The sequence below is a fragment of the Callithrix jacchus genome, chromosome 4 (assembly GCF_049354715.1).
Source record: "Callithrix jacchus isolate 240 chromosome 4, calJac240_pri, whole genome shotgun sequence".
In the NCBI taxonomy this organism is placed as follows: domain Eukaryota; kingdom Metazoa; phylum Chordata; class Mammalia; order Primates; family Cebidae; genus Callithrix; species Callithrix jacchus.
In genome coordinates this window covers 174661037-174688940 of record NC_133505.1, presented here as the reverse complement: position 1 = coordinate 174688940, position 27904 = coordinate 174661037, and the positions used below count along the sequence as shown (strand labels likewise).

The 27904-nt window shown below is 55.3% G+C and overlaps 1 protein-coding gene across 4 annotated transcripts in view; it reads left to right on the top strand.

Moving 5' to 3' along the window:
* FRMD1 (FERM domain containing 1) overlaps positions 1-9003 on the top strand; it is a 40782-nt gene extending 31779 nt beyond the window's left edge. For 2 of the 4 annotated variants that reach the window (XM_078370872.1, XM_078370871.1), the window contains exons 8-10: positions 77-397; positions 2003-2067; positions 3832-5354. In XM_078370872.1, the coding sequence (XP_078226998.1) occupies positions 77-397; positions 2003-2067; positions 3832-4077 (632 nt within the window). In that variant the 3' untranslated portion in view covers positions 4078-5354. Of the gene's footprint in view, positions 1-76; positions 398-2002; positions 2068-3831; positions 5355-8111 lie in introns of those variants that run through there. The other 2 variants (XM_078370870.1, XM_078370873.1) reach the window with 2 other exon arrangements.
* The last annotated feature ends 18901 nt before the right edge of the window (positions 9004-27904 follow it).

Genomic DNA, 27904 nt, shown 5'->3' with positions numbered 1-27904 from the left:
TCCTGGGCTCTTCCTCCTGCATCAGCGGGAATGGTCCCTCTCCAGCCGCCCTCACTGTGCTCCCCACTCCCCGCAGAGAAGCAGCGCTACCGGGAGTCGTACATCAGCGATGGGCTGGAGCTGGACCTGGACCCATCCAGCAGGGGCTCCCCGGGCAGTGGGGGCAGCAGGAACAGCGGGGACAGTAGCCAGCACTGCCCCCACAGCCTCTCACTCCACTCCGCCGACAGCCACAGCAGCTCCCACACATCAGACATCAAGGCAGACTCCCGGCTCAGGGAATCCAGGGAGATGCCTGTGGACTCGCCCTCAGAGGTCCAGGGGCTCCATGAGAAGGCACCGTCCTCCGGCCCCAGGACCAGTGGCAGCTGCCCCGGCACACATGATGACAGCCAAGGTTGGCCCAAGGGGGATGCCCAGGCCCAAGTGGCAGTGAGTGCGGCCTAGCAGCCCAGCTTGGCTGACCCTGGACCCTGGGAACTCAGTAGCAAAGCCCTGGCCTGCCCTCCAGGGACCGGACCATGAGGGGCAGGGCTGTCTGTGACCTGCATCCCGAAAATGTGCCAGAACCTGCCAGGAAGAACAGAGGAGGCAGGGAGGAGCTGCCTGCAGGCTGCCATACCTGAGTCCCTTGTCCCTAGCCAAGGGGCAGCTGCAGGCTGGAATAGACACAGGAGCAGTGGGTCCTCTGGGTGCAGATGAGCCCAGGTCCTTCTTGGAAGTTCATCTCAGGAGCCCCTCCCACTCCTAGGAAGCCCACCCTCACACATAGGAAGACCCCCGACACGTAGGAAGCCCCCCAACTCCTAGGAAGCCTCCCCACTCCTAGGAAGCCCCCTTCCCTCCCAGGGAGCCCCTCCTCCTCTCAGAGATCCCCCTCCCCCTCCCAGGGACCTCACCCCAACACATAGAAACCCCCCACTCCTGGGTTGCCCCTCAACTCCTAGGAAGCCTCCCACACTTCTAGGAAACCTTCCACTTCTCAGAAGCCCCTCACTCCTAGGAAGCCCCCTGGATTCCTAGAGAACTCCCCCACTCTTAGGAAGCCCCCCCCTCCTAGGAAGCCCCATGGACTCCTAAGAAGCCCCCAACTCCTAGGAAGCCTCCTTGCTTTTAGCACCCCCTCCACTCCTGGGAAGCCCCACCTCCCTGCTGCCCTTGAATCAGGAAGCCTGAGTTAGACTGGTGTCTTTTTCACTCAGTTGAATAGGAGTGAGAAGACAGAAGACAGAGCCATTCCCAGAGTTTTCTAGGACCATGTGTCCAGCGGGCCTAGGAAGTGGCTTCCTGTCCCGGGTGATGCTTCCTGCTCAGCCCCTGTGTGTGAGGCTCTGAAAGCTTCCTTATCACCCCAGCTCCATTGGTCTCTGAGTGTCCCCATAGCCTTGACAGCAGATGTGATGAGATCAGGCCCTGGGGCTCAGTCACCCAATGCCACCCAGCATCACCTGCAGTCACCCAGTGCCATATGGCATCACCCAGGGCCACCCAGCATCTCCCATGGCCTCTCAACACTATCCAGCATCACCTGCAGTCACCCAGTGCCATATGGCATCACCCAGGGCCACCCAGCATCTCCCAGGGCCTCTCAACACTATCCAGCATCACATGCAGTCACCCAGCGCCATCCAGGGTCAACCAACGTCACCCAGGACCAGGCGTTTCTGTCACTAACCCACCGTGTCCACAGTTGCACTTGGAGTGTCTGGTCCACCAGTTAGGGATGGTTGGCCTCCATCTCTGAGGTTTTGCTCAAGCTCTATGGTCTGTAATCCAGCAGGAATCACCGTGCTAGTCCCACATCCGCACAGTAAAAGACCATTTTAGCAGAGGTCAGGGAACGGAGCGAAAGCAGTCACCACACTGAGGACAAGGGGGCACTGTGGGCCTCAGGAGAAGCAGCGGCCGAACCTGGGCCCCCAGCTCCACAGGGGACTGCCCTGGGGGAAGCCATGTCAGGCAGGACCCAGACACCTATGCTCATGGCTGCCTCCTTCCACAGCCACTTGCCGGGAGCCCTGCACCCACGTCAGGACCAGAGGCCAGAGTGGTCAGGTCGTGTACCAGGTAGAATCCCCGCCACCGGCCAGAAGCCCTGGGCTCTGCTCCTCCCGGTTCTCCTAGGTCCCCTGCCAGGGGCCCTCAGGGCCTTCCTAGGCCTATCAGAGGGTCCCTCCACTGAGACCCCCAAGATGTAGCAGGCAAGTCAGGGAGCAAGGCTCTCAGGGACTGCAGCAGGTGGGTGTAGGTAGAGGCCTCAGCTCAGGGCCGTGTGAGCCAGCTTGCTGTGGGGATGGATGGGTCCTGCCTGGGCCTGGGGTGGCCAGGCCCTGAATGTCACCAGACCACTGTAGGCAGGACCCAGACACCTTGGCCCTGTGACTTGCTGTGCAGCAGACTGGCTGCCCCACCCCCTCCATCCACTGGCTACCCCCCCCTCCATCAACTGGCTGCCCCACCCCCTCCATCCACTGGCTACCCTGCCCCCTCAATCCACTGGCTGCCCCAGCCCCTCCATCCACTGGCTGCCCCGCCCCCTTTGTCCACTGGCTGCCCCACCCCCTTCTTCTACTGGCTGCCCCAACTCCTTCTTCTACTGGCTGCCCCACCCCCTCCATCCACTGGCTACACTGCCCCACTGGCTGTCCCTGTCCCCTCTGTCCACTGGCTCCCTGCCCCTCCATCCACCTCCTCCACCAGGGCCTGGTCTGGTGTGTAGGGCTCCTCCGTGCTCCCTTACTGCCCTAGAGCCCCCGCGCCTTAGGGTCCCCCCAAAGGAGCTGAAGAGGCAGAGCCGGTGTCTCCTGCATGCCCAGGTGGGCACTGGTGGGCTCAGGGTTCCCAGCTCCCACCCAACACCCCGGGCTCCACTGTAGTAGGGTGAGGCCCTGTCTGGTCAGCTCTGTCCAGAATCCCCCTGGAAAGACAAAGAAAATCAGCAGTGGCTGATTAGTTATCGGATGCTGGATCAAAAGAGGGCAGGGCTGGCACTGGAGGAGGGAGGGAGGCTGCAGGTCCTGGCAAGCGTGGAGCCATCCCAGTGGGGGAGAGCCCAAGCCAGGGTCAGCCACTCCTCAGAGGCGACAGCCACCCAAAGCCACCTGTGCACTGGCCAGGAACTCTAACTCTTGAAAGATGTATTGATGAAAACCACCTGCCCCCTGCTGCCAGGCACCTTGTCCACCTCCGGGGGGCACAGTGGTGCAGCTCTGAGGGTCACAGTGGCCAAGAAGCTCAGGTTGCAGGCGTCACCTAAGGGTGATGATGCTGCCTGCTGGATGCCCGCCTGCACGGGGCCTCAGACAGTGACAGTTTCCTCCCATGTAAAATAAGAGGCTGTTCTTGATGTCTGAGATGCCCAGAGCTGGTGTTCAAGGGCCGCACTCACACCTAATCCTAAATTACACAAAACTCGGAGTCCAGGTCCACCGAGCTACAAGGCAGAAAACGGCCCTGGGAAAGAAGCTGGGCAAGGTGGGGGCCTCCCAAAATGTGCAGGAAGAAAATGCCAAGCCTCTCTCGAAAGGGCCACGGGCAGGCCTGAGGGACGGACACAGACGTCTCATTAGGGAAACTGAGGCAGGTGGGCTGCTGCACTTAGAGGCAGGGGAGGGGCTGGACCCTGGAACCAGCATCCCCGAGAGGTCGGCAGGTAGGGCTGGGACCAGCGTGTGCCAGGGGAGCCCGTCCGGGGCAGGCAGCAGTGCACAGCAGTGCAGGGTGGGCAATGGCAGGGAGGGCAGCTCTGTGGTCGCAAGCAGTGTGGCGGCCATCTGCAGTGGTGGGAGTGGTAGGGGGCTGCAGGCTTCACCCCATGGCCTCTCCCTGCAGATCCGGGAGATGAAAGCCGGAGTCAGTGAGGAGCAGCACAGCCACAGCTTGGAAGATACGCGTCTGCGCCATCTGGCCCTGCACCCAGAGCCCACCTCACTCAGCCACACCTTCCACTGCACCCTGGACCTCAGGCTGGCATCCCCCTGCGAGACCAGGGCCACTCTCCCCAGCAACAAGTCCAGGAACTGCCTGGCTCTGGACCTGCTCGGGGAGGCCCCGCCCCCACAGGAGTTTGTGGTGTAGGCACCATCCACCCAGCAGCACCATCTACACCGCCAGCCTCAGGTCAGCCCCCACCCACCCACTGCCACATGGCCCTTGGCCCTTCCTGCCCACTGGATGCTGTCCCCACCTCCACAGCCAGCATGCTCCACAGGCTCACCTGGGACAGGTGTGGAGCCGGCTCGGACATCAACCTGGGAGGTGATAGACAGTCCCACACCTCACGCCTGCCCGGGGTGCACCTGGGAGCTCCTTTCGTCAGAGTCTCCAGGGAGCAGGTTCAAAGCCATGGTGTTGACCTCAGCCCCTCACCCATCCTAACCTGGGAGAAAAGGTGACACCTGGGCCCTGACCCTGGAGAGAGAGCTCTGACGTTTACACCAGCTCCCTGAGAGACAGTCCCGGTGGGCACCGGCTTCCAGGGATCCCGAGCTGAGTTCACGGTGGCCGTCGCTGTGCAGGACCCAGGCTCCTTCCAGACCTGGACCCTCCTGCAGTTCCTGCTTGCGAGTGCTGGGCCTATCAAATAGAGGCCCCTCCTGAGATGCAAGCCCAGCACTGTCACCTCAGACCCAGCCCAGACCCTCACCCACCAACCATGTGAGTGACGCACAGAAATTAGTCAATGACTGTGCTTTCCCTTCCAAGTAAGACCCCACTGCCCCCAGGCTGAAGCCTCAGCCATGACGCCTCAGGGCCCGCTCTGCTCACAGGTGGCTTCCTTAGGTCATTGCCCTGGGCAGGGTGGGGCTGGTGTAGCCCAGATGGGGAAGGAGAGAGGCTTTGGTGACAGATGGGGAGTGGGGGACCGGTTGTGAGTGGCAACTGCTCTGACCGGGGTGGGCTCCATGGGTCATGCAGCCTCAGTACCTCCGGCTTTGGAAGGCCTCCAGGGTGGGGTCTCCCTAGGGCTCTGAAAGGCCTTCGGGGTGGGGTCTCCCCAGGGCTCCTCGTCCTGCACAAGACCAGCACACATGCATAGCTGCTGTCCTCTGCATTTAGAGGAGTGGCCCGTGCGTCCCTGCTAGTCTCAGCCCAACACAGAGAACTGAGAGGCCACAGTGGTGCCACCCTGTGCCCTGAACACCACTGTTCCCTTCACTGTCTGTGTGTGATGAAGACCACGCCATGCCACCCTGCAACTCGATGGAGACCAGGGTGAGCTTGAGCCCCGTGGCCTGCTACAGGGCCACGTGCATGGTGGCCACCTCATTGATGGGTCCATCCAGGGGGGCCTCTCCTTTCTGTGAAGGGAATCATGTGTGCCTCAGGCACATGTAATAAAGAACCTGAATGGATGCCTCCTGTTTGAACCCGGGCCAGCCTGCCTGGGGGTCTGGTGAGAGCTGTAACTCACTCAGGGCGTCAGCCACCGAAGGCTGCTTTCTATAGACAGCCACGAGCCCCACTGCTGTGAAGGGCAGGATCGCCCACAGTTCCCGTGCAATGGGGAAGGGCACCTGGTGCTGGCTCAGGTGTGGGCGTGGGGGTGCTTCCTAGAGGCCTCTCCCGTTAGTACATGACTGACCTGCCCTGGTCCAGCATAGGGACTGTCTGCTTTCTTCCAAGAAACCAGGGCAAGAGCCCAGCCCCGCGGACCATTAGGGAAGGTCGGGAGATGCAGCAGGCAGCGTCCACCATGAAGCAGGGTCTGAGCCAAGACCTACACGCACACACGCACAAACATACGCACATGCACACACAGGCATGTGCACACATGCACAGGCACACACATGCACAGGCACACACATGCACAGGCACACACAGGCATGTGCACACATGCACAGGCACACACGTGCACAGGCACACACATGCACAGGCACACACGTGCACCTTCACACATGTGCACACTCCCCATGTCCAGGCATCCCCTGCCGGTCACCTTCACCACACACCATAGACCCCCAGAGCAGCAAACATCTGGCCAGCCCACCCCAAACTTGTACAAGCGTCACACTGTGGCTGGCCCAGAGCCCTGTGTCCCAGCAGAGGCGACGCAGCCCTGGCCCCTGGCTGACCAGAGAAGCCGCTCCCGCCCCGCTGGGGATTCCTATTTCTGTGCTTCCTCTGGGCCCTGTGGACAGACACGGAGAATTATGACAGATGTCGGTTAACATCTGGCATGTGGAGAGGACAATTAGAGGCCCGGCTGCCCTGAGCCTTGTCCAAGAGGGGATGGCCAGGCAGGCCACACAAAGCCCACTTCGGCCACTGGCTCAGACACACCCAGCCAGGCCCGGGCAGGCTCCTCTGAGGCTTGGGCCTCAGCCATGCTCACTACCCTCCCCACACCCACCTCCCCACATTCCCTTCCCCACAGCCCCTCCACACAGCCCCCTCCACATAGACCCCTCCACACGGCCCCCGCCACACGGCCCCCTCCACACGGCCCCCTCCACACGGCCTCCTCCTGCGACCCCCGACACCTGGAGGGCAGGGTAAAGCGGCTCCCTCCCAGAGAGAGAGCAGCAGAGAGCCAGGCTTTGGGAGGTCCCAGGAGGCCAACCCTTCATGTACAGATTGAGTTCAAAGGTCTTTTAGGCCATACAGCTATTTTCCAGGAAAATGGACACCAACCAGTAGGGACAGGGATATTTTCTAAGGAGAGTGGGGGACAGGGCTGGGGTGGCCTCAAATGCAGAGGCTGTGTTGGGGGGACAGTCTTGTGGCCCCCAGGTGGCATGAGGCAGGCAGGAGGGGGAGGGGCACAAGGCAAAGCCCCCAGTCCCTGTCTTGCCCTGTCAGTGAGGAGGAAAAGGAAGCCACCTGTCCCTGTCCCTGCAGAACCCCGAGGAGCAGGCCAAGGACCGCCAGCTATCACAGCCTCTCATGACCCCGGCCAGGGTGGCCAGTCCTGCAGCCAGGGCCAGGTCAGAGGTCAAGCTGGCAGGTCCAGACTCATGAGAACCGCCCGGAGGGCTTGCTCAGGCTGGTTTCTGGACCCCCAGTGAGTCTGCTGGGACCTGGAACCTGCATTTTCGCCATCTGCCCCCTCAGCTGCCCCCGGGACCTGGGTCTGTGGGCGCAGCTCTCCCTGCCGGGTGGGGTGTGGGAGGCAGTAGATCCTGTTCCTGGGAGCAGTTGGTCTGGAAGGTGACAGGGTGGCCCTGGGCAGGGGGGCTGGTTCCTCTGGCCTGTGTTGAAGCATGCCCCTGTCTGGGCTCCTGCCATCAGCTCAGCCTCCCTGGTAGAAATGGAGAATTCCAGGCAGAGCTGGTCCTTCCTCCTGGAGAGCCTACTCTAGCCATGGTGACCCAGGACCTGAGAAGTTCTGCTCTTGGGCTGAGCCCCAGGCAGGAAGAGGCCAAGGTCTCTGGGCTCCCACAGGAGAGGGGACGCCCAGCCCAGTGCCAGCCCATCGAGGCCGTGGACTCTGCGGTCCCCAGGCAGGGGACATGTGCCAGAACCACCAGGAAGGCTGAGCTCTGGGACCCTGCCAATGCTCTCACAAAGTTCTGTCATAACTCGAGGAAGACTTAGCCATCCTCGTTTGGGACAGGTGGCCCCTTCCACTAGGCTCATCATAACACTCCTTTCACCTGGAGGGTCCCCGAGGAGCCGGGGGTGTGTGGGGTCCCCTGGAGGGGAGGCTGAGCTGGACACGCACTTGGCTCCATCTGCTGGGAGCCGTTTTGGGGTTCTCAGTCACAGCGTCAATGCCTGCAGGAGCAGCAGGGAGTCCCAGGACAGGATGGCCAGGGCCAGAGGTCACATGGCCAGGCAGACACGTCCTCCCAGCCTGGGAGGTATGGGGACTGCAGCGGGAGGACATGCCGCTCCTGACACCGGCCCACAACCTTCCTCTCCACGGCAGGCTGTGATGGTGCGGGGGGCGGCCTTCCAGGTGCCGGGGTTAGAAACAAATCCCGGCAGCCCTGCAGGAGGAAGTGGGCATTCCACGAAGGCCGTGAAGAAGCTACCACGAAATGGGGAAATGCGGTGGGTCAACTGCTTATTCATCGCAGGAGCCTCACGAATTGTGTTTTCCGGCTTTTCAAGCTTTGTGATGGGATGATTTTAACGTTTCTGTGTTTATATTCCTCTTCGTACTTTAGAACTTGTCATCTCATCTTTCTTCCCTGAAGGAAGGCTCCCCATCGCTATCTAACCACGGAAGTTTCAGGCCTCAGAACTGGATCCAGGGTGGGGGCTCTGCTCCCGGAGCCTCAGGTGACGCAGCAGCTGCCACTCCCTGCTCACGCCCCCCTGGCTACAGAAGAGGCCCCCTGACTAAGGATGAGGCCCCCTGGCCACCGGGGACAGGCTGGGGCTCCCTCCTGGATTGCCGCCAGCCCATGCCTGGTTCTCCAGCCACCACGAGAAGGCAGTGTTCTTCCTGAGTCCCCTCCTGGCTCTGCCCTTGCGTCTGTGCTCCTGTGACCTGCCAGGCCTCCCGCTGGCAGGGGTGTGGTTCTCCCAGTGTGGCCACTGCTGCTGTCACCAACCAATGCACGCAGCAGGAACTGGACATCTCAGTCACCAAGTGGGGACCTGTGTGCTCCACCCTCTGTTGTCTGTCCCTGGACATCAGGGCCACTGTCTTCCGCCCCTGCCCTGGACGTGCAAGGTGTTGAGGCAGCTCCATGGCCTGGCGCAGTGGGAGAAGAGAGGAAGAAGCGCCTCCCCAGAGCAAGACGCACCCTTTGGCGTGCGGGCCAGGCTCCCTCCTGACCGGACAGGGGAACACGTAACAATAGGAACAGGCTGCCGAGCAGGGGCTGGCCTTCCCTGGGGTGGACGCAGGAGGTGGGCTGGGAGGTGGGCGTGCCTCAGGAGCCTCTGTGATGCTCTTTATGGCCAGGCACGGCGGCTCACACCTGTAATCCCAACACTTGGAAGGCCGAGGCAGGTGGATCCCTTGAGGCCAGGAGTTTGGGACCAGCCTGGGTGACCTGGCAAAACCCCATCTCTACAAAAAATATAGAAATAAAATTAGCCAGGCATGGTGGCACCTGTGGTCCCAACTACTCGGGAGGCTGAGGTGGGACGATGGCTTGAGCCTGGGAGCTCGAGGCTGCAGTGAACTGAGATCCCGCCACTGCACTGCAGCCTGAGTGACACAGCGAGACCACCTCAAAAGAAACCAAAGTGCTCTTTGTTCTCTGAGGAAGGGGCTGCCCGGCAGAAGGTGGCGGGAGGCATGAGGCCCTGTGGCCCTGACCTGCGGGGTGGGCGTGCCTGCCTGTGGACTGGGTGCTGGTCTGGGAGGTGGCACTGCCCCGCATGGTGGCAGGCGTGTGAAGCAAGGCATCCAGCCAGGTCCCAGCCGCCTCCCCCCAGCCTCTCCCTGTGTCTGGCTTCTCACTGTGATGCCCGGGGGGGCAGGCACCCTTGGCTCCTGAGCGGTGGCAGGCCAGCACCAGCCCCAGCCCCAGCCCCAGCATGTCCACGCATGGCGTCTTTGCTCGGGTTGCTGCAACAGCTCCCCTCAGACCGTGTGGCCTCACTCCGCCCACTCCTCATGATTCTGGAGGCTTGAAGTCCAAGATCAAGGTGCTGGCCAGTTCAGTTCCTGGTCCAGGCCCCTCCCTGGCTGCTGTGTCGTCTCAGGGCAGAAGGGGCTTGGAAGCTCCCAGGGCCCACCTTACACAGGCACTGACCCCACCGTGAAGCTCCGCCCCCACAGCCTCCCCGGCTCTCACAGGCCCCACCTCGCAACACCTCCGCCTTGCTCATGAGGATTCCGACACGGGCATCGGGAGACGAGCTCAGCCCACCCTGTGTCACAGTGCTGGGACAGATGTGACATCCGTCTTCATCCCAGTCTTAGGAGCCTCAAGACAGGAGCCTCGGGCATTTACTGCAGTTCCCTCAGTGCCAAAACAAGACCTGGGTACAGGGTATCAATAAATGGGCACAGAAGAGGTGCAAGAGTGAGGGAGAGGCCAGGTGGAGAGGCCGGGCAGAAGAGTGAAGGAGAGGCCGGGGTAAGAGTGAGGGAGAGGCCGGGTGGAGAGGCTGGGGGAAGAGTGAGGGAGAGGCCGGGGTAAGTGCCCCCCCTCAGTGGGCAGTGCTGTCTCACTCTGGCTGTGCCAGCTGTCCACCACCACTAAGCCAGAGTCCAGCTGGCTGTGATGGAGCTGAAGCCCTTGCAGAAGGCCAGCTGGCATCTGGCCACACCCACCTGCCTTCACTGTTCTGGCCCCCACCCACCCCGGGTTCTTCAGGAGGAGGGTGGCTGAAACGCCAGCGTGCCCAGCACTGCAGGGAAACAGATGTAAAATGTCCCTGGGTTTTGGCCACGCTCCAGCAAGCAGGGGGAAGGTCCAGGGAGCTATGAGACCCCCCAGGTCGTCGGTCACCGAGTCCTGCCCGCCAGGCCAACAGCTCTCTGGCCTCCCACAGCAACACCCGGGGGTCAAGATCCCACCGTCTCTGTCTCCACAAATGAGGTGTCTTCATGTTTCTAACCAAGCAGTCAGCGTGGATTACCAGTTCCCAGGCCCAGGGCCTTGGCCTCGTGAGGCTGCCAGGCGCACACTGTGCTGAGGAGGCCACGGCTGCCCTGGCCACACGTGGGCTCCGGCTTGCCCTCCCTGCCCTCCTCCTGCCTCCCCCCACTGCTGCTCTTTCCCGGAGTATCAGGGCTGGGTTGTTCCCCAGGTAAGGTCTGCAGTAATTCGGATTCCGAGATGAGCCTGGTCCCAGACAGTCCTGAGGGAGTGTCCAGGGCCACAGGCCGAACTGTGCAGATGCCCCCACCACACCCGGGGGGCTGTTCCTGGTTACCGGGGAGCACAGACAGCCTGGGTAGGAAAGGGCGCACAGGAAAGCTCCCGGGCAGCTGGCGCCCCCAGCATATCCCACCCCCTCCTACCTCACGCTGAGGATGGCCAGGGTGGGACCCTCGGGGCAGGAATCCCCGGTAAATACCAGCAGGCCTGGGGCTGGTGTCTGGGACGCTCCAGGATGCACCGTGCGTCCCTCACAGGGTGATTATTGTACAGAACACATGGTCCCACAGGACCGGACACTTCAACACCCCCCATTGCCACTGTTTCAGAGGCCGCCCCTAAGGGAGGCCCCCCAGGACCCCAAGATGGGGCCAGGCCCCCATCGTTCCACTCTAAGAGACGCCTGTGGCAGCTCCCGCACCCTGGGTGGCTGTGGTGCCTTCGCTCCCCCGCGTCTGGGTGGCTGCGGCACCTTCGGCCCCCCCCCCGGCCCCCGTCTGGGTGGCTGCGGCACCTTCGCTCCCTCCCGTCTGGGCCGTGCTCCCCGGTGGCCGCCACACGCCACCTAAACCCCTGCTGAGCATTTCTTCCCACAGATCACTGGCAAGTGTCTTCAAAACCAGTGGCCTCTGACCCCTGCAAGCGGAAGAGGGCAGGGTGTTTCATTCTAGCCTTGCAGAGTCCTCCGGATGAAACCACATTTGGAGCTGCCCCGCCCTGGGGCCTGGGCTCCTTCCCTTCCTCCTCTCATCTCCTCAGTCTGCCCATGTCACAGGTTCTGTGGCCAAGGGGCCTGAAGGACGTAAGGGGGGTGATATTCAGGTTCACGGTGCCCCTCCAGGCATGCCCCGTCCGGCTGTGAGTCCCACAGACGTGTCAGCCCTGGGAACACAAACCTCAGAGTCAGGTGCTCACCCCATAAGGCGGCTCTCATGCACAAACAATTGTGCCCTAGGTCAGCGCCCAGGAGGCCTGGCTGTGTGCCATTTGCAGAAGCCACGAGTATGTCTGGAGACACATTTATCTGTGGCACTGGGACTGCCCTCCAAAGGTCCACTTTTGTGAGAGAAGGAGCTGTACCATGACGGAGGGGCAGACGCTGCTTCCCACCCTCCCAGAGCACTGCGTCCTTCCACAGCCGGGAACTGTATCTAGTTAAGGTATACACTTTGATATTTTGATATACGTATACATTGTGAAGTGATCACCCATTCCAGCTAATTAACATATGTCACCCGAGCAGAGCCACCTTTAAAGAAAGATCAATCCTGCAGCACATTGAGAGCTGTGCAGCACACACGAGGCGTGAGAACACATGAGGAACCACTCAGTGACAAGGGGCACGGACGGGGCCGCCACGCGGACTCCACTCAGCGCCTTCTGCCGGGGAGCTCATGGAGAGATGTGCAGCCTCCTGACCACGAGGCAGGTGCCGTTCCCACTCGGAGGCCAGCAGCACGACCTCTCCCACTCTCTACGGCCATCCTTGGTGGTCATCACCTCACGCTTGACCCCACACACAGCTGCAATGCTGTCTTTGGCCAGAAGGTCAAAAACGTCATTATTGTAAACTTCCACAACGGAGACTCCAACCTTTGGGATTCTTGAGGGATTTTCTGAAATAAGCTTGGAGAGAAACTTACAGAAAGTTTACATGGAGTGGTTTTCACTGTAAGCCAATTACAGCCCCACAGGCCCTACACGACGCTTAGTAAAATGCTGGGGTCTGAGCAGGAGGCTGCATGTCACTCACCCCAAGATCACCTGGGGAGTGGGGTGTGCTATGTAGGTTGTAGGGTGAATATGTGTCTTGAGAACAGTTATTTTATCGGAGTTATATTTAAACCAGCACCTTTGCAACCAGAACACTGAAGACCCACAGAGACTCCAGGTAAGCTGCTAAGACGTTTGGGCCTCCAGCACTTCCCAGTGATGGGGCTTGTTTATTTTAAAACGTTTTCCACTTCAGGGAAGCGTGAGTCCAGAGTTCCTTATTCCAACTCCACCTGAGACCCTCCTGCGAGACCCGTAAAACCAACTCGGGCTCTTTAAAAAGCAGCTGCGCGTCTTATTTTGCTCCATGTTTTAAAGAACCACATGTTGACTGCAGGAATGTTTTTAAATAAAGGTACTACACTTAGAGAGAGAGAGAGAGAGAGAGAGAGAAAGCCGTAATCTCACAACAAGAAAAAGCTGAGCGCTGACCCTGGACTCCCTCCCTTCCCTCTCTCCTCCCACGGGCTTTCTGGTTTGTCTCTTTGACAAAACTCCCCTCCCGACCTTGTCAGCAAGGAACAAAGGCCTCTTTCGTCTGCTGGAAGTGACCGCTGTCTACCATCTGCACAGTGAAGGCAATCGACAGTGAGCCTGTGCTCTTCCTGTTCCTAAGGCTGTTCTGAGAACTGGGTGGGGAGTCCTGGGGGGACAGGATGCCATGTGGACCCAGGGAAAATCCAGCAGGGATATTTCCCACCCAGGCACTGCCAGGCGGAGCTTTTCACACAGATCTAGAGCGGTTTTGTCTTCTAATGGCAAACAGTAAAGAAAACATGAAGACTAAAATGAGAAAGTCAGTCAAACCCTCAGGTAAAAATCATGACTGGCAGAGCGTCAAGATTTGTATTACACAAGCTCAGCACTGGCATTTGCTGAGAACATTCTAAGAAGAGCATGTGCAACAGTGAAAAAGGAAGTTAGCTAAGCTAGAGATTTTATTTTACTTTTATTTATTCATTTTTGAGATGGAGTCTCGCTCTGTCACCCAGGCTGGAGGGCAGTGTGATCTCGGCTCACTGCAACCTCTGCCTCCCAGGTTCAATTGATTCTCCTGCCTCAGCCTCCTGAGTAGCTGGGATTACAGGTGTGTGCCACCACACCTGGCTAATTCTTGTATTTTCAGTAGAGACAGGGTTTTGCCATGCTGGCCAGGCTGGTCTCGAACTCCTGACCTCAGGTGATCCACCTGCCCGCCTCCTAAAGTTCTGGGATTACAGGTGTGAGCCACCGTGCCAGGCCTAAGCTGGAGATCTTACATTCCCCTCCTCTCCACATGTTAGGCAAAACGCACCACATACCTGGAAACTGAACCTCAGCACTTGGGCGTATCCTTTTATGTGACAGTTTGCCTCTTTGAGTGTCACAAAACCTGTTAGAAATTTCTCAGCTACGTAATACCGAGGAGTTAATTCAAAAGGTTCCCCACGAATAAGTACTGGGCTGCTGACTAGATTCTAGGGACAATGGTGAAAACCACAGGCTTCAGTCTTAGCCCTGAAGAAGCAAAGTGCTGAGCAGGCGAGGCAGACACGCACAGGACTCCAGGCTGTGAGAGAACCCTGTGATGCCAACGCAGCGGCTCCCCTGACTCTCTGGGAAGGGGAGTGGGGGGCGGGGCCGTACATCGCCACCATCCCCTGCTCCTGCGCATTTCCTGCTGGGTCATAATTACCGCTCCAGACAGCTCCTTAAGAGCATACAATTGATCACATGCACTTTTGATCCCCAGTGCCTTTGCCGGTGCGTAGCAGGCGGAGAAACCTCGCTCACTCCTGTGGATGAGGATGACAGTGGAGACCAGTCAGTTAGGGCGCGGTGTCAACACCCAGGTGTAGACGGAAGGAGATGGGCGTGCAGAGCCAAGGAACCCAGGAAGCCGCACCGTATTTACTTTAAAACAACAGGAAGTGCCTTCTCTGGTGACTTCGGCAACCGAAGAGCAGTCGTTTTCAGGGTTAGGGTTCCTGACAGCACTGCTGTCACTATAGTTTTGTATAATTCGGGGCAGGGCGCCGTTTGCGCTTTGATTCACAAACGCTCAAGCTCACCTCTGGCCCCAGCCCAGTGCACCCCTCTCTGGATCTCAAGTGGGTCCACATCTGCCCCAGTTCTCATTTCTGCAAACGATGAAAGTGAGGTTTCGGGAGGTTAGGGCCTTGCCCAGGGCCACTCACTTGGAAGAGCAGAGACTGAGACTCAGACAGAGGAATTCCAGCGCCGCAAATCACTGTGCCATGGTGGGACGCGCTCAGCACCACGACTCAGAGTAGCAAAACAGAAAAACCGTTTTAGAAATGAGGCACTGAAACACTGGCCAGTAGTGCCACTGGCCCGTTGGTAATGCTGATGAGCCGTTTCTGGAGAGGCCCTGCCGCCCGGCCCGTTGGTAATGCTGATGATCCATTTCTGGAGAGGCCCTGCCGCCCGGTGCATTGATAATGCTGATGAGCTGTTTCTGGAGAGGCCCAGCCGCCTGGCCGTCTTCCCGATGATCTTGCCTAGCGTTTGTAGGCAGCTAACAGCCCTTCCCCGAGCTCCCTCAGCACAGTCCTTGTCTCAGCAGCCCTCTGCTGTCCTGGTAAATTCCAGAGCCACATGAAAGTACAGCCACGGGTTGTAAGACGCTGTTCTCATGGCCGTGCATTGTGAGTCTCTAAGCCCAGCTGAGGGTGAAAGGACCTTGGACGTACACGTGCAGCTCCCACTGGGAATGTGACAAAGCCGGCCTCCGGGACGTGCTGCCACACCACATCTCCCCTCCCACCATGGTGTCCCGCTGTCACAGCTGAGAAGAAACACGTGGGGGCGGGAGTTGGAGGGTGTCTCTAAACTCCCACCACTCTCCCCCACTTTCTACCTGGGTTCCCAGCACTCTTGCCTGAGCCTTTGTTTCTGGGCCCTCAAGAGTTTGCTTAGCAGAAGGAAGAACAACGCCCTAAACATTTAATGGCACGCACCATCCATGCGAGCTGACTTTCCCCACTAATATGGACAGCTGTCGCGTTGTCAGTGTGGATGCTAAGTTCAGGGGTGCACAGAGCAGGGTCTCCAACGTGTCGGGTGCATGTGAGTGAGGGCAGCCTTGCAGGGCAGCCGGGGCCTCAGAGGAGGGGGACAGCCTCGTCCAGGGAGAGCCTTTCTCCAGGATTCCCTCCTCTGTGCCCTGTTCTCCAGCATCCCCTTTCCAAACGAGGCTGGGAAAGCCACCAGCGGCCACAGCTCTGCCCTGTCCTGACCGGCTGACCCTCAGGCTCCCAGCTAATGGGGGCCATCACCCCCTAGTGAAGATCCTTTCCCTGGAGAAGGGACCCGAGAAGAAATGGAAAGTGACGTCCGCAGCAGCAACCTGGCACTGCCCAGCATGTCTGTGACCCACGCCTGGAGCCACAGGGTCGTGAAATTCTGAAACTGAATCAAACACGTGAAGCGGTGCAGCACCCAAGACTGGGCCTTGGTTGCCTAAGTTAGCCCTTGGTTGTGTGTCCACGGCAGGCTGTGTCCATGGTGGGCTGTGTGTCTGCGGTGGGCTGCATCTGCAGTGGGCTGTGTCCGCAGCGGGCTGTGTGTCCGTGGTGGGCTGTGTGTCTGCGGTGGGCTGTGTCCATGGTGGGCCGTGTGTCCATGGTGGGCTGTGTGTCCGCAGCGGGCTGTGTCCGCAGTGGGTTGTGTGTCCACGGTGGGCTGTGTCCATGGTGGGCTGTGTCCATGGTGGGCTGTGTTGCTGTGGCAGATGTCTTGCTCCACCACCTCACGCCCTGTGGAACGCAGATGTGGCCACACGACACGTGGACAGGACTGATGCGTGGCATTCCCCAGCAGGATAGTTACACGCGGGCATGTGTACCCCGCCCCAGAGAATGCACAGGCCTGTACTCCACATGGCCTTTTCACCGAAGGTCTGTTCCTATACACAGTCCCTCCCTCCGGGCCAGTGTCTCCCAGGCACGGGAGATGAGAACTAGAAACAGCAAGGTGCTGGCCAGCTTTGCTTCAAAAAGAGCGAAGAGAGGCAAATTCACACATACATTGGTCTCTGTGCACAAACACTTAAAGAATGGTTTGAAGAGGCACAGAAATATTAGCTATAGGGGAAGCTCTCACATCTTGGTCTGGCCCTAGTTTTCAGATGTGAACGCGCCATTTGAGGACACTCAAGAGACAAGAATCGAATCTTGGAGGGTGTGGGCACAAAGGGCCAGCCGGCACCACCGCCAGCGTGCTGCCCTGAGGGGCTGACCACTCGGGGACATGCCACGGAGAAAGCCGCCACCCTGCAGTGCAGGATACACACACACGCGTGAGCGTGAACATCCTGCCACGTCTCCACCAAAGGTGGGAGGCCCTGCCCCTGGGGATGAGATCCCGAGGACATTCAGGCTTTCCAGCGCCTCAACTGCTGAGACGACCTTTCGCTCCTTTTCCTTTAGGTCTAATTTGGTTGGTGAAACCATGACGCCAGCAGTGGGTGTCTTTTGGGAATGTGCTAACGGGTCTCGAGCCTGCTCACAGGCCGTGTTGGCTGGACCTTAAAGACAAGTGGATACGTAGACTGTTGATGGGGGAGGGGAAAGGCGACCGGAGGACAGGAATTTTTACTCTGTGCTTCCCATTTCAGGACAGAAAACCTCCATCCCCACCATCATGCACCATGCCCCACCATCCCCCACCACCCTCTACCACCCCCCACCATCCCACACCACCCCCCACCACCCCCACCATCCTGCACCATCCCGCACCATCCCCCACCACCCCCACCATCCCCCACCATCCCCCACCACCCCCACCATCCCCCACATCCCGCACCATCCCCCACCACCCCCACCATCCCCCACCATCCCGCACCATCCCCCACCATCCCGCACCATCCCCCACCATCCCGCACCATCCCCCACCACCCCACCATCCCCCACCATCCCGCACCATCCCCCACCATCCCGCACCACCCCCCACCACCCCCACCATCCCCCACCATCCCCCACCACCCCCCACCACCCTCTACCACCCCCCACCATCCCCCCCCACCATTCCCCACCATCTCGGGATCTCTTTCAAGAAGTTTTGCCTTGGCCAGGCACAGTGGCTCACGCCTGTAATCCCAGCACTCTGGGAAGCCGAGGCGGGTGGCTCACCTATGTCAGGAGTTCGAGACTAGCCTGGTCAACATGATGAAACTCCATCTCTACTAAAATTACAAAAATTAGTCAGGTGTGGTGGCATACGCCTATAATTCCAGCTACCCAGGAGGCTCAGGCAGGAGAATCTCTTAAACCCAGGAGGTGGAAGTTGCAGTGAGCCGAGATTGTGCCACTGCACTCCAGCCTGGGGGATAAAGCGAGACCTTGTCTCAAAAAAAATTGAAAAATAAAAAAAGTTTTGTCTTCATGATAGAATTTCAACATAATTTCATCACAGGAATTTGTAGGAATAATGCCCAGAAGTCCGGAATCGCTTGCTAGTGTTGAATGTAGCTAATCTCTGGGGAGATTATGGGGTTGGAGCAGTTTCTTTGAATGGCCAAGGTGCCGCTGGCCTGGCTTCTGTGCCATAGTTCTCTGCCCTACTCATCACCATCAGTGGTACCTGGAGAGCTCCTCAGCCGCTCTGGGGATAATTCCTAAGTCCCTCTGTGGGAGGAGCGGCAGGACAGGGTTATCATCCTCATGGGATCCCAGCAAGGTGTAGGTCTTCCCGCTGCCCGTCTGTCCATACGCCATAACGCAAACTTTGTACCTTAAATTCAGAGCAGATTCAGTTGGCAAGACACACCTGGGGCTGGTGCCAAGAGGATTCCGGGAAACATTTTTGCTTGTATGAGAAATGCAGTAAGTTTCATTTCCTATTCCCCTGTTACTCCATTTCTTATAAAGCAGGCTTTCATTGAACTACAACTATTTTTTGCATAATCCATCGGTGTTGCTATCCTGTTGTACGAGACTGGATTAAAGGGTGTTTGCACTCACACACGCAGCATGGGTCCGTCCGTCCCGGTTTCACCTCCCCGTTCGATGGTTCAGCGTTCACATGGGGATTCTGACCTTAGCAAGGCCCCACACCTACACCGTAACTTTCTCTTTCTTTCTTTCTTTTTCTTTTTTTTTTGAGATAGAGTCTCGCTCTGTCACCCAGGCTGGAGTGCAGTGGTGATCTCAGCTCAGTGCAACCTCTGCCTCCCGGGTTCAAGTGACTCTCCTGCCTCAGCTCCTGAGTAGCTGGGATCACAGGCGCACACCACCACAACCAGCTCATTTTTGTATTTTTAGTAGAGACGGGATTTCACTATGTTGGCCAGGCTGGTCTGGAACTCCTGACCTCAAGTGATCTGCCTGCCTCAGCCACCCAAAGTGCTGGGATTCCAGGCGTGAGCCACGGTACCTGGCTTCACTGTAATGTTCAATGCAGCATCAGAGCTGCCCAGTGCAAGTCCATCTCCCTACAATCACAGTTACTATATGGTGTGGGAGGTCCACCTGGCCTGATGCTAGGTGGGTTGGCGCCTCAGAGCAGGATGTCCAGTCCTGACTGCCCGTCCAGCTTACCTGGGGAGATGAAGCAGGTCATACATTCAGAAATTCTGACTTCACTGGTCAGCTGTGACTCTGACCTCAGCACATGCGGATGGACTGTGGCCATGAAAACCTCCAACTCCCTTCCAATAACAAAGTACAAAAATAGTTTTTTGTATGAAAACATATACAAAATTGGTTCATGCTTGTAATCCCAGCACTTCAGCAAGATAAAGTAGGAGGATCCCTTTGAGCCCAGGAGTTTGAGACCAGCCTGGCAACATAGTGGGACCCCCGTCTCTATATTAAAAAAAAGTTACCATCTTAAGTATTACTATAATTAATGATGTTAGTACTCGATTACATATGTTAAGGGAAAGTACTCTGAGAATATCAAAAGAAAATATGTAAACTTTCATCTCATTTAACATGCATTATATACAGTAAGTGTGATTTGTTAACACGTGTTTAACGTGGTGTACCCACCACAAGTCAAAGAAATAAAGGCTGTTGTGTTGCTGAAATAGTTACAAGACAGTGTCCTGCCTGACATCTAAAGCGCCCCTAGAGCAGGACAGGAAAGCAGCAGAGGCCGGTCCTGGGCTGACAGGAACAAGAGCCTGGAAGCCTCACGCTCCCGCAAAGCCGATCAGGCCTCTCCGTCACCAGCCCGGAGTGTTCCTTCCAGAATGAAAAGATCTCAAGGCATTCCCTGCCTCTTCCAGCTCCCCTGAGTTCATTTATGTGCCTTTCTCAGTGTGGAGAATACCTTTGACGGTAACAGATAAGTGGGTTCTCCTAGGGGTCCTTCAAACCGTTTAGGAATGCAGAGGAAAAGGAAACTTCCTGAAGAAGGAAGCTGCAAACCAAAAATAAATGTCCAAGGCCCCCAGCCGTCTGCATGGGCTTCCTTCTCGCCCAGAGCACTCTAAAATGGAACTCTGAGTCCCGTCGGGGCCGGACAGGCCTCATCACACCTTCTGGCACTGACATCAACTCTGGCCTGACCTCTGATAAGAAACACTGACCGCCTGCTCTCAGCAAACCTGAAGGCTTCCTCTGCAAATAAGACCTCTGGGCTCCACAACCCTTTGCCTTAACCAGAGGCCCTGAGCGACGCATTTCTTAAATGAATTTGACTGACGTCTCACGTCTCCCTAAAACGTATAAAACCAAGCTGCACCGGACCACCTTGGGCACGTGTTTTCAGGTCCTCCGGGGGGCCATGGTCACTCATGTTTGGCTCAGAGTAAATCTCTCCCGATATTTTACAGAGTTTGACTCTTTTCACCGACAAGACTCGGGACTTAACTCCATCTGTTTCTTGTTACCCTGGAAAGGCAGCTCTGGCAGGGATCACCCTAACCACGATGTGCTTTTTATTTCGGGAATCTGCTTACTTAAAAGATGCCTACTTAAACAGAGACTACCCTCTCATTTTCCGACACATTTTTTCAGATGGGCATAGAGTTCCAGCCTCTGGGGGAAGAGTATCCTGAGCGGAGGCGCGGCCCCGCGAGCCTGCACGCAGTCGGACACACGGCAGCTTCCTGAGTCGACCCTACTCGTCCGATCACGTGCCCTTTGGGTGCCCAGCGCACTGTATAATTAGGGTGTCTAGTTCCTCGGGCGTGGCTGTGCAGAAGCCTTTGCTGGACACATTTCGAATCAAGTCAGTCTTCGTCAGGAACGTTATGGAGACTCCGCCACCAAACCGAGATCCTTCCAACGGCCCAGGAGTGGGAAGTCTTGGCTGAAGGTGTCTCCATGGAGTGAAAAAATTCGTCACCCCTGAATGACGACCCACGGCCTTTGACACCAGTAGCTGTGTATTTCAAGAACATAAAGCAGATTCCCAAAGGGAAAAGTCCCTAGGTCTGACATTAACATTTCTGATGATTTTATTAAAACTCTGAAACATGAAAGAATCCCAGAGAGAACGGCAGCTGCTGTCAGAGCGGAAGCCCACAGGCAATGTCACTAAGGTGGAGTCTGGAATGCAGGTAGATATACTCAGTTAACAAGCATTCTCCAACTCATCTCCCCTTTTCCTAGGGTGCGGAAATAGTCTTCACGGGTGCAAGTGGCGTCCACGCTGGGTTACCGCGGGCATGCTCTGCAGTCCTGTAAAGTGCTCAGACTCTAACGCTACATTCTCACTCCACAGCACAATGGAGCGTATGTATCTTTAAATGTGACTATGATGACTGGTCTTAGCAGTATTTGAACTCACCCATCCACGAGAGGCAGTGAGGAAGGGTATACAACTCCAAAGACCACGCTGTGAGACGCTGCTGGACCACAAGCCCTGAGAGACCAAGTGAAACTGCTGTATTAACAGAAGAAGCAGAAAGCTACCCTACAGGCGGGCTCAGAAACCTGGGAACTCAGTGCGGACCTCCCACCCCCCAACACCATCAGGATTCTTCAACGAAAGATTAAATTGTGTTATTTTCAACATAACAGAGGTTAAGAAAGAGTAAAGATACTGCTTTCTGCTATAAAAAGAGGGAGGGAGGGGCAGAGGGAAGGGAGGGGAAAGGGAGCAGGGGAGAAGGGGAGGGGAGGGAGGGAGGGAGGGGAGGGAGAGAAGGAGGGAGGGGAGGGGAAAGGGAGTAGGGGAGGAGAGAGGAGAAGGTGAAGGGAGGGAGGGAGGAAGGGGAAGGGTGAAAGGGAGCAGGGGAGGAGAGGGGAGAAGGGGAAGGGAGGGAGGGAAGGGAGGGGAAGGGAGGAAGGGAAGGGAGGGGAAGGGAGGGAGGGAGGGAGGGGAAGGGAAAGGGAGCAGGGGAGGAGAAGGGAGAAGGGCAGGGGAGGGAGGGGAAGGGAAAGAGAGCAGGGGAGGAGAGGGGAGAAGGGGAGGGGAGGGAGGGAGGATATAGTTATCCCATAACTAAATTAGCTGTACTTTCGGGGACCCAAAGAGAACAAAGTGAAACTCACACTCAGCAGTATATGACATATAATACTTGATTTTTATGTTTCACTTCTTAAAAGTCTTGTTTTCCTCAGCTCCAGGTCAGTTCAGCAGAGCTTGAGTGGATAACAGGGGACTGGATGTCGGCTCTGAAAAGGGAACCTCATGTGGCTCTGGGTCCATCAACAGATACAAATAACACGACACAGGAAGTCACATCTGAAAAACGCAGTTTCCTGCCTGATGCAACACAGACGGGAGCGCAGTGAGCGGGACTCCCCGGCGGCTGCCAGCACTGCTGCTTGGTCGCACTTGGTCAGACAGGCTGTGATGTGAGCCTCCACTTCCTGAACTGCAGGTTTTGACTTAGCTGGAACCAAGTTCCTTCCTTTCTTCATTTTCAAGTGTGTCCTGACGCTCAGTGGCTCCATGTCATCCCCAGTGGCAGGATTAATTTTACACGGAGGGGGTCCCTTATGAGGTGTCGCCATCTGCATGGCGCAAAGGGAGACCTGCCTGGGCGGTGGGCGAAACCCCTTCTCAATGCGTAGGAAGATGCTTGGGGCCAAGATCTTTTTTAACTTTTCACTGAGAAAATACACCAAGATACAAAAGTGAAAGAACGGAAAAGCCCCAAGTTCACATCACCGGGCTGCAGACCGGGGCCTGCCCTGCTTCTCACCCTGAAGCTGCCTGGGACCCATTTCACCCATGAAGGCCAGCACCTCTGGAGAGGATGGTGACTTTAGGACATAACAGGATGGCCATGGCCACTCCTGAAAAATGAACAGTCATTCCTCAACACCAGCCAAAAGTCAGTGTTCACATCTGTCCGGTTGTCTAGTAAGCTTATTTTTCCAGTCAGTGTCTTAGAAATAATAATTCAATCAAGGCACACACACTGCACAGAGTTGACACCTTCTGAAGTGTATTCCTCTATAGCAAGGGTTGGCAAGCTTTTCCTGAAAAAAACTAGATAGTAAATATTTTAGGGTTTGTGAACATCTTCCCAGAAATAGGAGGGAAAAGTCTAGGATGCCCGCTACCTGCAATACTGTTTAATATTGCATCAAGCTATGACTGGCTTACGCCACTGGACAAAAGAAATCCATTAGTGACGTAAGAGTCAGCAAAGAAAAGGTAAAACAATGTACTTGGAGCTAATACGGCCACACACCTGAGAAATCCAAAATCAAACAGCAAAGAAAATTACTGAATCAATAAAATAATTTAACAAAATAGCAGGTTATAAAATCAATGAGAAAACATGAATGGCCTTTATATACACAAAGTTAGAAGACACCCTGGGAGATAGGACTACTTGTGACAGCAAAAAATACACACCTGGGAATAAACTTAAGAACTGTTCTAATCCTTCAGAATCGACGTAATAAGGAAAGTTCTAATCCGTCACAAGGAAAATGATAGAAGTCTGCTGAAAATACATGATTAAATTCAAATAAGTGAAAAGTCGGGCCGGGCGCGGTGGCTCACCCCTGTGATCCTAGCACTTTGGGAGGCCGAGGCGGGCAGATCAGAGGTCAAGAGATCAAGACCAGCCTGGCCAACATGGTGAAACTCCGTCTCTGCTAAAAATACAAAAATTAGCCAGGCGTGGTGGCACACACCTGTAGTCCCAGGGAGGCTGAGGCAGGAGAATCACGTGAACCCAGGAGGTGGAGGTTGTAGTGAGCTGAGGTGGTGCCATTTCACTCCAGCCTGGGCAACAGAGTGAGACCCTGTCTCAGAAAAATAAGAAAAAAAAAAGCCACAGTGTGTTCCTGAATAGAAGAGTCAACTCTTCTATTTTATATAAAAATTTATAAATCAGTTTTTCCAAAGTTGATTTATAAATTTATGCCAATTGCCCCTAAAATACCATATATGCATCAGGTTTTTCTTGGAGCTCCACAATTTTATTATAATTTTTTTGGCAGAATGAAAGCGTGAGAATAGAAAGGAACCCTGGGAAACAGAGGAAATGGGATGGGCGGGCTCAGACACTGGAACCTTTGGTGAGACTCTCTTTGTGGCAGCTTGGTCTTGGCAGGTGAATTAGTAAGTAGACCAGAGGAAGAGGGGAAATCCTAGAGGATGCAACCACATGTGGCAACAGGCTGTAAGGTAAAGGGGCATCTCGCATCAGTGGGGAGGGAGGTGTTTTAATAAGCGGTGTTGCAGGCTGGGCACGATGGCTCACGCCTATAATCCTAGCACTTTGGGAGGCCAAGGTGGGCAGGTCATTTGAAGCCAGGAGTTCAAGACCAGCCTGGACAATGGGCAAAAACCCATCTCAGTATCCATATTTTAACAATAGATTTTAAAATATTATTTTAAATTAATATATTAAAAAATAAGTGGAGCTGCGGTAAATGAGTAGACAGACTTAAAAAGATTCTCAGGACACATTCTCAACAGACCATGAGTTTAACGAGAAAATAAATCAAGCATGCATGTACCAGCAGAGTACACGGGTGTGCTCTCCACAGCCCGGCAGCCTTTTAACCTATGACTCACGTAAGAAGGTTGTGTGGCTAAAGACATCAGAAGCAGACAACAGACTGAGAAGAGTAGTCACGGCTTAAATATCTCGGCTCTACCAAGTGCTGCTGGGAGTAGAGAAGGAAAAGGTCACTCCTCGTACAGAAAACAGCTAGAGAAGTGAAGAAGGCACAGAAAGAAAGATGCAAATGACGGAACCACACGAAAAAACTCAACTTCAGTCTGAAGAGAAGCTACTCAGAGAACCCGTTTCTCACCCACAGATGGGAACGACCCACTGATCTGACCTCGAGCTCCGTGGAGATGGGGAGGGAAGCCGGCCTTGCCCGTGCAGCTGTGTGGGGAGGAGGGGTGGTCCTGGTGCCAGTGGGAAGCTGACGCTGGGACCTGGCACTCCCGGCACCCACCTCCCCGTCATGCCCAGCCACACGCAAGGCTCCTTTGCTTGTGGCGTCTCGTTCTCGCTTTTTTCTCCATGCCCTTTACCATTTTCCTCCAACCTGGGATCCCCTTTCCCTTTCTCTTTTTATTTTTTTCTTTTTTTTTGGAGACAGTATCACTCTGTCACCCAGGCTGGAGTGCAATGGTGTGATCTCAGCTCACCACAACCTCTGCCTCCTGGGTTCAAGAGATTCTCCTGCCTCAGCCTCCCAAATAGCTGGGACTACAGGTGCGCACCATCACTCTGCCAATTTTTGTATTTTAATGGACACAGTTTCTCCATGTTGCCCAGGGTGGTCTTGAACTCCTGAGCTCAGGCAATCCACCCGCCTCTGCCTCCCAAACCCAAAGTGCTACGATTACAGGCATGAGCCCCCGCCCTGGCCTCCTTTCCCTTTTTCTCTGCCTGGTCAACTCCTGGTCAGCTGAGCTGTGGAGCCCTAGGTCCAGGGCCTCCCCCATCCCTGCGTCCCCCATCCCTGCCTCCCACCCCACTGCTGTGTTGGTGGCTTCTGTGCTCCACACAGCCTCCTGGGCACTGTCCCTACAGCTCTAGGTCTTGGTGGCAAAACTGCTGCCTTCCCCTCACCACCTACATCCCTTGTGTCGAACACGGTGCCTGGCACATAACAGACGCTGAGAAAATCCTTGAACTTGAATGACTATAGAAATGTAATGCAAATGTGTGGGTGAGGAATATCACATTGTATATTCCCGGCCTGCGACAACGCAGCCAGGAGTCCGTCTGCTTCCTGGCAAATGACTGTTCTCAGAACAATCACCATTGCTGACTCCTTTTCTCCTTGCATTTCGAATCAATGGCATTACTTTTGGTTTTTGTTTTTTTTAAATAATATTTTTATTTCACTTAGGAAATAACCTTCTTCTGACCCTGAGCCTATTAGTATTTTTTTCTGAATAGTAAGAATTAAACTTTTCCCTAATACAAATCTATTTTTAAAATAAGGGCTGAAAGTGTTGGGATTTTTTTTAATGAAAATAAAATATTTTGACATGGGTTAGTTCCATAAAAAGCTGTTATAAAAACCAATGGGGTGTTCTGATTTCATAAGAACCATCTGCTCTGCTGTTTATAAAAACAAGATGATCCTGATGCTGAACGATATTACCCCAGAATAAATTCGTGCAGACTTCAAGTTTCCCTTACTGACTGTCATAGACAGACAGCAAGGGGCACAAACGCTTCCATTGTTCCGGAAGCGCAATTCTGACCTTTCCCTTCGACCCTGAGCGTCCTCAGCATATTCATCTTGATTCGGAGCTTTCTGAGAAGACACGCACCAACATCAACAGTGCGGCTGTTCCACTCCTTCCTCCCCAAAATAAGGTCACATGACCCCTGAGGGTGGCGTCCCCACCACAGCGCCCTGGCCTGCGCTGCTGCACTGGCTATGCTCAAGGTCCCTTCCCCAGAGGTACTTCCCTCGTTAGCTCTGCTCCATTACAAACGTTCTTTCTCCCTTGTTCTTTCCCTTTCTCTTTCTTTTTCTTTCCTTTCTTTCTTTCTTTCTTCTCTTTCTCTTCCTTTCTTTTTTTTTCTGGAGGCAGAGTCTTACTCACTCTGTCACCAGGGCTGGAGTGCAGTGGCACATTCTTGGCTCAGTGCAGCCTCCACCTCCCGAGTTCATGCAGTTCTTCTGCCTCAGCCTCCGAAGTAGCTGGGACTAGAAGCGTGCACCACCACGCCCAGCTAACTGTTTTGTATTTTCAGTAGAGAGGTGGTTTCGACACATTGGTTAGGCTGGTCTTGAACTCCCAACCTCAGATGATCTGCCCACCGTGGCCTCCCAAAGTGCTGAGATTCCAGGCGTGAGCTACTGCGCCCGGCCCCGAACATTCCTCTCTTGTCCAATTATGTAGTTCCATCCTTGGCCAATTATGTCAGCTATTTTGACTGCTTTACCTTATTCTGCCAATGTTGATATTACTTATCATTGTAAAGATCTCCCAAGACCCCCCCCCCATCCCAAGCCTAGTTCTCAACTACAGTATAAAACCCCGGAAGGAATCAGGCCAATCCCCTTTCCCTCCTCACCTAGCCCAACACCAGATTACTCTGAAGCACAGTTAAAAAAAAAAAAAAGAGAGAGATTTTTACTTAAATTTTTCCCCTGCATGATAGTTATCAAGAGATGCCAAAATCTTTTAAAAAGATTTTGCCTGATAATTTTTCAACTAAAGAATGACATTAATTCAAAGATGTAAAGTCCCGAGTGGTATTACAAAACAAGTAAAATAAACAAAAACTTACAGACTGCAGGAAGCAGTGCAGCTTCACTTTGATTTGTAACACCAAAGTCAAAGAGAAAACCCTTAAAATCATCTAGAGAAAAAACTGATAATGCTGAACTTTACCCATGCTCCAAGATCCCGAACAGCTGTAAAAGCTAAGGAATCCCAGCACCGTCTGTAAGTTCCAGAATGGCTTCCTGCAGAGAACCTCCCTCTGCTACCGGACTTAGATAAAATGCACAGGTGCCTTAGGTAAGACGTCTCAGGTGAACAGTGGAACCGTAGCTGCCAGCAGCTGAGGGAGGAGAAATGAACAGGCAGCGTTTAATGGGTATGGAGCTTCAGGATGGGATGATAGAAAAGGTTCTGAAGATGGATAGTGGTGATGGTGGAACCAGATCATACTTTATCCCATTGAACCGTTTACTTAAAAAAGGCTAAAATGGTAAACTTTTATGTCATGTATTTTTACAGTAAAAACTTTTATACGTAAAAGCACGAGTTGTATAAACAGAAGTAGGTTAGCACAGCATGTAAACTCGTGCGTCATCTGAAGCGAAGAGAAAGGAGAAAGGTTCACCACTATCTGCCTTTGCAGAGCTTCTCTGAGGCAGCGGAAGCTGGGGAGGGAGGACCAGTTCTTGCTCTTGCTTCTGATGACTTTGACGTCGGGACTCAGATGTTTATAGAAAATAGGTTTCTCCAGCTCTTTCAGAAAAATTCTCTTAACAGCATGGAAGGTAGATATCTCAGAATACTACCGTCTGGGTTGAGAGAACAGCCCC